The sequence below is a fragment of the Aythya fuligula genome, chromosome 16, assembly GCF_009819795.1.
Source record: "Aythya fuligula isolate bAytFul2 chromosome 16, bAytFul2.pri, whole genome shotgun sequence".
In the NCBI taxonomy this organism is placed as follows: domain Eukaryota; kingdom Metazoa; phylum Chordata; class Aves; order Anseriformes; family Anatidae; genus Aythya; species Aythya fuligula.
In genome coordinates this window covers 6,556,625-6,565,472 of record NC_045574.1, presented here as the reverse complement: position 1 = coordinate 6,565,472, position 8,848 = coordinate 6,556,625, and the positions used below count along the sequence as shown (strand labels likewise).

At 53.1% G+C, this 8,848-nt stretch overlaps 1 protein-coding gene across 1 annotated transcript; it reads left to right on the top strand.

Moving 5' to 3' along the window:
- The first annotated feature begins 3,171 nt into the window (after positions 1-3,171).
- Positions 3,172-6,930, top strand: LOC116495709 (CMP-N-acetylneuraminate-beta-galactosamide-alpha-2,3-sialyltransferase 2-like). Its single transcript, XM_032198379.1, has 7 exons — positions 3,172-3,365; positions 4,379-4,660; positions 4,880-5,070; positions 5,200-5,379; positions 5,737-5,782; positions 6,109-6,228; positions 6,679-6,930. Exons 2-7 carry the CDS (start codon positions 4,391-4,393, stop codon positions 6,844-6,846), a joined length of 975 nt encoding a protein of 324 aa, XP_032054270.1. The 5' UTR covers positions 3,172-3,365; positions 4,379-4,390; the 3' UTR covers positions 6,847-6,930.
- Positions 6,931-8,848: the final 1,918 nt, after the last annotated feature.

The following is an 8,848-nucleotide window of genomic DNA, read 5'->3' as shown; positions in this document are numbered from 1 at the left end:
AGCGATCCTGCCCCAGAGCACCCCCTGGACAACAGTGCTGGGTCCCCAGAGCCCCGCGTGCCACAGTTTGAGCAGCCTCTGGGGCTGAGGTGCAGGCAGCGGGCACAGAACAGGCCACTGTGCTTTCCCCAAGTGTGGAGAAATTGCCTAAAGTAACTAGGAAAATTAAACTAATATTCACATTTTAAAGAAGATGTACAGCATTGAAAAAGCTTCCAGGGTGGAGTGTAGCTGCACTACCTAAGCGATCCCTAGGCCTCCAACCTTAGATGCTATCGCACTGGTGTGCTGACTGTAAGGAACAATACGGAGCGTAGAGTGGAAACATCGCGGCTGGGCTCTGTGACCAGGTGGGGACCCGACTGCTCTTGTGCACACCGAGACCGGTAAGCTGCACATTCGTTACCCTGAGCCAACGACCTGTCATATTTTTGACAAAATGCTGTACCCTAGTGCACTTTTGCTCATTATAATATCATTATAATACCAAAACACACCTCCATCCCAAAAGCTACATGCCTCCAAGGTGCAACCACCCCTCACTGAGCACACGCTCTGAGTTTCTCAGAGTCTATACCTTCAAATGAAAGTGAGAAAATTTTTTACCAATCATAACCAAGATATGATTAACTAGAGTCACACAAACTCCACCTAAAAGATAGAAAATAATATAAATTGGCTTAAGAGAAAGGGGATGTTAGGGAAGACACCATCACGAAGGATACCTTCTGACTTCTGGGATCAGTTGATGGGCTAAGCCTCTCGTCCCCCCCCCCCCCCCACTGGGACACGATGGGGTAAGATTTGAACACTTGGTTATACCAGGTGTCTCTGCAGAAACATATAAATCCCTATAGAGCCTTTGTGCCTTTTAACACGTTAATAGCCAGGCTGTGTACCTGTGTATTTCATGCATGCTAGCTTGCTTTTGCAGACAGTGAATTTATTGCTGGCAACCCAAAGAACCTGTGTACCTGTTGCTGTAATAAATTGCAATTAATTGCATTGTTCCTAGCAATGATAGTTCTCATTGAACATGACTGGAGTGAGGGCATGCTACGTTATTGGTGAATCTGTGACCATGATAGTTCAATACCCTGACTCTGACCGGACCCATAACAGTTAATCAGCTATGTCCCTTAACGTGACACCAAGCACACTGCCTGTCCCATGTGCTGACTGCTCTAATGGAAACAGTGGTGCTGTAGAGCCATGCTGCTGCCCTGCAGAGCTATTGGGCTGTGAGCAGAGCTGTGCTGCTGAGCAAACCCTGGATAGTGGCTTTGGCTGAGGATGGGGCATGGCAGGAGCCTTAAAAATTCAAATGAGCTCAGTGGAGCCAGCAGCACTGAGCACTTGTGCTGTCCTCACTGCTTGCGCTGGGTTGAGACAGAAGAGAACAAGATAAAGGATGTTGTTTCTGTAGGTCTTAGCTAGCACGATGGTATGTTAACAACCCCAAAGATAAGGACTGTATGCATAAATAATGGGACCAGCAAGACCTGCCTTGACTGCTGAAGTCTGTCAAAGAAAGAAAAGGTCAGAAGTTTAGCAGCAAGGAAGACTTCTGACCTTCAACAAAAGACCACCAGAGTACACCAGATGACCACCCAAGGACTTCAGTACACACGTGAAGAGGGGTGGGAACCTATTTTAATGATTCTTCGGTGATCTGATGAATATGCAAGAGACTTACAGGAAATAAAATGAATATGTATATAGCCCACTAATATAAGCACACTACCTGTATGGTGCTGTAATAAAGAATACCTGCTTAATAACTTTGATAACTGAGTTTTCACTGTGTCAAGGTTTCACTGTTGATGCTCTGGAAAACCTGCTCTGTGTCCACTCAGTGCAAGGCTTCAGGCTGCAGGAGTGATGGAGAGGGCCTGTGAGTCTGCTGCCAATAAATACTAGTGCTTCAGGAGTTTGTGTTGTGCAGGGCTGTTCTGGTTTAGGTTTCTATCTCTTTCCCCTTTGCCAGTCCCCCCCAGGCATCAAACCCCCTTATGGGCAGCAGAGCAAAGCAGGGCTGACCTCCCCTTGAATGAAATCGGAAACAGTTTAGATTGCACGGCTTTTCTCCATGGGCTATATCTTTTTCCAGTTGCCAAGGCACATTTTACAGACTTCCTTACTCCTTCCTGAGCCAAAATCCTGTCCAGGTGACCTAAAGAAACCAGCTGATGAGGCACCGGGTGCACAAGGCTGTCGAGACCTCTGTGTTTTCAGCAGAGGATGAACCATCCCAGAGTAACCTGCAGGGTGCAGGACAGCAAGTCCACGCCAGGCATTTTCTCCCGCCTCCAGAGGTGTGATTTTATGCTGAATTGCCTGATTTTACGCTGAATACACAGCCCGCAGCTGACTCCACCATTTGCGGTGAGGCTCCGGGCTCCCTCACTTCCCCTTCCTGCGGCAGCCATCACAAATAGCGCTGAGCGCTGCTGAGTGTGGTGGTGTCGCCTCTGCCCAACCGCGCTCAGAGGCACCTCCTCCAGAATGAGAGGGCCAGGCGACAGGGGGATCGCAGCACCCTGGGAGCCCCTTTCCCATCTGCGGGTGTGGGGAGCAGCGTCCCTTGGGACTGAGCGAGGCCAGGGACGGGTCTGTGGGCTGCTGGTGTGCCCCACTACCTGGGCTGCAGTGCACGTCTGGGTGTGGGGCTGGGGGCATTTCAGCTGCCACAGGGGTGTGGGTGGCCCTGCTGCAGAGGTCCCGTCAGCAGAGCAGGGGCTGTGTGAGACTGCTTGTCCCTGCCCCCCACCCCACAGCGCCCTGCCCTGAGCCTCTTGCCTGCAATGGGTGACTGCAAAAAGCTTCATGAACTGTGCTGCCTGATTCCCCTTGCTCTGGGCTTAATGGAGCTGCTGGCACCGACTGTGTGGCCCTCAGCCAGAGCATCCTCCCTCGGGGGCTGCGGGTTAATAAACCCAAGACTGCAAGCTCCTGAACCAGCTTCCCTCCTTCCCCGGGTGACTGCAGGCCTGGCAGGTGTGTCGGAGGGATGTTCTCTGCCTCCAGCACAGCTGCTGGTGGGGGGGCACAAGCTGACATCGCAGGCTCAGCACTGGGAAGTCTTTGGGGCGCAGAGCTGGCATTTCGTGGCCTGCTTTGAAGCTACGCTTCCTGCACAGCCGTGGCTGCGCTTCCGGCATGCTCCTGTTGGCTTGTGCGCACTTCCCCTTGAGAAGTAACATTTAGCTTGCCCGTGGAAGGACCGGCAGGGAGAGATTGCCCGGGACCAGCCAAATATCCCACCTCTGCTTTTGGCTCAGACTCCTAGGAGGAGCGGTTTTGCCGTCGGGGGCACGTTGCGGAGGTCCATTTTTGGGCAGCTGGCTGGACACCACGGAGAGCAGGTATGTCTGTGCTGTAGGAAATGGTGATTGTGGAGACATGAACCCAGTGCTCACCGTGGTCCTGTCTCTGGCCTGGATTTGTGTGCAAGGAAGGGGCTGTGGGGAGCACTGAAGCCCCCCCTCCCCATGAGGGGTAGGAGTGGGTCCCCGTCCTTCAGCTCTCCCAGTGCAGTGGTGAACCCCCCAACCTGCTGCTCCTGACACCATGACAGAGGCTGTCCCGCTGTCCTGCTTGTGCACTCATGTGGCTGCCTTGGCCCATGGAGTCAGGTACCGAGGTGCTGGGCATGCTGTGGGGAAGAAAAAAGACAACAAACCTTTTTCTTCTGACTAGCTTTATGCAAGTCCTTTTAGATGGAGGACAGGAACGTCACTCACAGCTAAGGCTATTGAAGAAAGGTCCGCACAGACACACACACACGCACCAGGTAACAACTTCTTGGTCCTCCCTGCCGGTGGAGATTTGGTGCTCCTGAAGCCTCAGAGTCACCAGGCTACCAGGGAGCAAGTGCCTGGCCATCCATGCAGCACCTGCATGCTCCACTCCGCGAGTGGTGGCAGGGAGGCTTCCTGCGGGGAGGCTGCCGGGCTCTCTGCCCGCATGGGGAGGTGGTGTGGGAGGTGCGGGAGCCACTTTACTGGTGCACAGCCTCCGCTCTGCAGGGAGCCAGAGGCAGGCTCAGGGCTGAGATGAAGAAGCTTTGCCACCACTCATCTGTAGCATCATTCACAGATGCTAAAAGTGCAGCAGGCAGAGCGTGGCGCCTGGCACAGCATGTGTTGCCAGCTGGCCCTGACCTGACCTGCGTAACTGTGACAGTGTCAGGAGCAGAGCACAGCAATAAGGCCATTGAACGGTTTGGAAAGGAGACCCGAATTTCAGGTCTATAGTGGGAAGGTGAGTGGCGAAGTGGTCGCAGGGTGGGACCCCAGTGTGTCCCAGGAGTCTGGGCAGAGTCCTGCTCCTGCCAGCAGTGCCACTGCCACCAATCCTGGTGTCAATCTCGCTGCAGGTGGCATGAGGGATGCAGTGCCGGAAGCGCACGCAGGTGGTGTTGGCCCTGTGCCTGCTGCTCGTGCTGTGGCAGTCTTTCCAAGCCTCCATTTCTGGCCTTGGCCACCTTCTGTTCACTCCCTCTCTCTCCGCTGCCCGTCACCCACCCCAGCCCACTGCCCGCTGCTCCCCCAGCACCAACACCTCTGCCTGGTTCAACGCTCACTACAACGCAGCCGTGAGGCCCCTGCTGACAGGCGCAGCCCACGAGCTCTCCCTGGATGTGGTTCAGTGGTGGCTGGTGAGTGGGCGCATGGATGGGTGCTTGAGGACTTTCCTGGGCTCCCCAAATATGCATTCAGAGGATTCTTCCATGCCCATTGCCCCCCCTTCCCCCCCCCCCCCCCCCCCCCCAATCCCCCTCTCCATTCCCCTCATCCTTCTCCATGGCACTCAGGGAGGAGGGAGGGCTCCAGGCTGGGGGGGCTGATGCTATCTGTCCCTGCCTGTGTTCCCCCAGACCCTGCAGGGCCCCCCTGACAGCAGCCAGCTCCAGACCATAATCCAGGAGCTTTTCGCCGTCCTTCCGGCCCTGAAGGGAAGCATGTGGGACCCATCCCAATGCAGGCGCTGCGCTGTGGTGGGCAACTCAGGGAGGCTGAAGGGGTCCCGCCACGGCCCACGGATTGATGCTCACGACTGGGTGCTGAGGTGGGTGATATGAGGGTTCACATCCCCTCCTTGCTGCTGGCCAGGGTCAAACTACATCCCTGCCCAGCAGCCCGGGTCTAGCACGGCATGCACCTTCCTTATGGGCCTTGCCTTCCTGCTGTCCCCCAGGATGAACAGAGCCAAGACAGCAGGCTTTGAAATGGATGTTGGCACGAGGACAACCCATCACTTCATGTACCCAGAGAGTGCGATGAACCTCTGGCCTGGCGTCCACCTTGTCCTAGTCCCTTTTAAGCCTCTGGACCTGAAGTGGGTGACCAGTGCCTTCTCCACAGGAGAGCTCTCACGGTGTGTCACCTCTGCTGTCCTGGGGCCTTGGGGGTAGCATCTCTCATGCTGAGGAGCCTGGAGCATGGTGTAGGAGGCGAAGGGCTCAGAGTCCCTTGTCAAGTGCTCTGCCCCCTCTGCACTGCAATGTGGGGAATTAGGTGCTGAGAGGTCCCTACGGGTCTTGGGCATCCTGCATCCCTGTAGCCCAGTGAGCAGGATGGTGTCTGTCCCCACCGCGGGGCTGTGGGCTTGATGTTTCCCTTTCCAAGGGCAGGCCAAGGGACACCACGGGGCCAGCTCAGGGGTTGGGGGGGTGCCATTGGCCTGGTGCAGATCAGGTGTCTCACACTCATGGCTGTCCTCTGGCTTTTGCAGCACCTACATGAGAGTGAAACAGTTCATCAAAGCTGACAGAGACAAGGTAAGGGCTGGGCAGGCACCTAGTGAGCATCCCCTCTGCTCAAGCACCTGATGCTGGGACTCTGGGACAAGGGGGATGAGGGGTTGGTGGCCACCAGGGGTTGGTGGCATCGCCTTTGGCTGTGAGGTGACCCCAGAAGTTTCTGCAAGGCAGTGCAGGATTTACAGCCAACTCCTCATGACCAGGCAGAGGCTGGGCGTGTTTTCTGGGAAGGAGGCAGCAAGTGGGGTGGGGGCAGAGCTGGCAAGAGGGAGGACTCGTGTCTGTGCTAGTGGCAGGGCCTGGCTGGTCCATTTGCATCTCATTGCTCCTCTGCCCTTGCTCAGGTGCTGATCCTGAACCCAGCATTCCTCAAGTACATCCATGAGACCTGGCTGCAGGGCCACGGCAGGTACCCCTCCACTGGCTTCACAGCGCTGCTGTTTGCCTTGCACGCCTGCCAACAGGTGAGTGCAGCCACAGGTGCTCTGCTCTCACAGGGAGAAGGCTTTTCCTTGCAGCTGTGGAGAATTTCCTTTGCTGCAAGTTGTCTGTTACCCCTCGTGGGTTTTTTTTTGGGTCTGGATTCAGCTCCCCTGTAACACCATGCTGGTGCAGGGAGGTGCAAACTGGATGCAGCACTCAACCCACAGCCTCACAGTGTGGCGTGTGGGTGGACATTTGTGGCCCTCAGCTGCTGGCCACACTCTTGCTGGTGGAGCCCGGGACGTGGTCAGCTTGGCTGTGCCCCCTCACCTCATCCATTTCTCCCAGGCCCTGGTGCTCCGTGCCCAGAGAGGCCTTCTCCCACTCTGCAGTGACGGCTCTGCTAGAGGGGGAGGCAGGCAGGCACTCACTGCAGGCTCTTGGGCTAATTGAGTGCCCATGCAGCAATGGCTCTGCTGGCCTGCCCGCAGGTCTCTGTGTTTGGCTTTGGAGCAGACAGCAAAGGGAACTGGCATCACTACTGGGAAGAAAACCGTTGGTCCGGAGCCTTTCGCAGGACGAGGGTCCACGACGCTGATGTTGAATTCAGCCTCATCCAGAGACTGGCAGCTGAAGGCAGAATTTTATTCTACAAATGACACATAGCCAAGAAACTGAAGACAAGCTGTTAGCACAAGAACTGGCTGCTGGCAGCTGGCGCAGCTCTGTGGATTGCTTCTCCCTTGTGCTGCTGTGTGCCTGGGCACAAGGGAGATTGCTTCTCCCTTGTGCCTGGGCCGGCCATAGCACCTGGCCAGAGGTTGTGCTGGGCCCAGCAGCTTGGCTCTGTGAGCATGAGTGGCAGTGGGAGCTCAGTTTAGCTGGGAGGATGTTTTCTGCAGGTCCAGGTCTTCACCAAGCAGGACACCGAGGGGCAGAAGTGGGGCTCACTGCTTTCAGAGCTCTAAGACTGCATGGTTGACAGCCCAGGGAGGCTGCAACTGTGGCCATGTTCACGCAGCCGGCTGTGCCAATGCATCTGTCCATGTGCTGGGGCTCAAAATTTCCCCCCTCTGATGGCTTTGGGGGAGGTTTATTGCTGTTCTTTGGGCAGGCACAGAAGGGCCTTCCTTTTTTTTTTTTTTTTTTTTTTTTTTTTATAACTAAGGAGTATTTTCGTATTGTATCAAAAAAGACTAAGACATGAAAAAAATCAAGTATGTTAAGTCTGAATACAGCAGACTTAAGTACAGATAAAAACATCATATGCTGAATAAACTTTGAAAGTGCACGCGGAGCTATTATTATTTGTTGTTATTATTTGTTTTGCTTTACTGCTCTAAAAAGACAGTGCAAGTGATCTCAGCCCTTCTCTGTAGGAAAAGATCGCAGATCCTGAAGCCTGAGTGCCATGAAATAGGTTTCCTCCTCCAGAGCAAGATTAGCAGATGCTGCGATTGCTGGCGCTCTGCCTCCCTGACCAGGGACAGAAGCAAGCACCTCCCCATGCTCCGTTTTTTGCTGATGCACTGGAACACACACTCCCTTTTCTGCAAGCAGGCTGCTAAATTCAAAAGCTTTAGCCACCCAGTCCAAGCAGATTCTTTTAAAGTACTTGCAAAGAAATAAATAGTTTTTCAGATATCTTCTGAGAAACATGACAAGCATGGGACTACTCAGACCCCTGCTACTCATTCTGCTCCACAGAGTACAGTGACCAACACAGCAGCTTGTCATTTCCTCCGTCACAAACATGAATGTCCTTGAATCAGACCAAGCTTTGTCATTGTTACATCATATTAGTTACTTGGAAAGTCACCAGATCTCAACTGCTCATCAACTTCCATTTTACAGCAGAAACCTGTTATCATCCCTGATCTAGCCATTAGCTTCACCTAATTTCTGCCTCTCCAGGTAGAATCCCCATTTCTGTGCAAGTTTTGCTTCTCCTTTAAGGATCCCTCAGCACTTGCTATGCTAACAGTACAATTAAACTGCCATCTCTCTGCTCTATCCTGTCTGCAGACCAGATGCTGCTCTTTGTTCTCTGGTCCCCCAGAGAATGCAAGTCTTGCACTTATCCTGCCCATCACCTTCCTTGTGTCTTCTCCAGGTGCTAAGCAGTGCTCTGTGTGATGATCTCCAATGGTTTTCTGAGTTTTACAAGTAACTGGCTTTCTTGCCAAAGTCAAGTGATTAGCTGCTTTAACAGTGAGTTAAACTCTTACTTTGTTATTTCCATTTATTTTCACACTCTTGATTATTCTTTCAAATTCAGTCACAAAGCTGTGTGCTCTAATGAGTGACTGAAGGGCCTAGAACAGTTCAGCTCACTTTTTGTTCCCAGTAACACAGATACCATCTTCCCTTCTCCCGTTGCAGCAGAACAATATGATCCTGACCTGACAGACTTATTAAATATCCTTGTTTCAAATACGTTTTTTACAAACTCGTTTTTTCTATCTTGGAGATTAATGAGTCACCTTACCCACACCTCAAATTGCTTCTCCCTGATTGATAAACATAGTTTTTTATAGTACCTGTTTTGAAGGTCTGTTCCAACTAATTAAAAAAAACACAAAAGTATCATTTGATTCTGTGCCTGTCATACTCACCATGCAGTACTGGAATAAACTGTACCAATCACTCAGACTACGTTTA

What these genes read in the sequence shown, in the direction of transcription:
- LOC116495709 (XM_032198379.1), top strand. Translation starts at nt 4,391, where the DNA reads ATGCAGTGCCGGAAGCGCACGCAGGTGGTGTTGGCCCTGTGCCTGCTG. An exon ending in ATGTGGTTCAGTGGTGGCTG is followed by an intron (nt 4,661 to 4,879) that starts GTGAGTGGGCGC and finishes GTGTTCCCCCAG; the next exon opens with ACCCTGCAGGGCCCCCCTGA. An exon ending in GCTCACGACTGGGTGCTGAG is followed by an intron (nt 5,071 to 5,199) that starts GTGGGTGATATG and finishes GCTGTCCCCCAG; the next exon opens with GATGAACAGAGCCAAGACAG.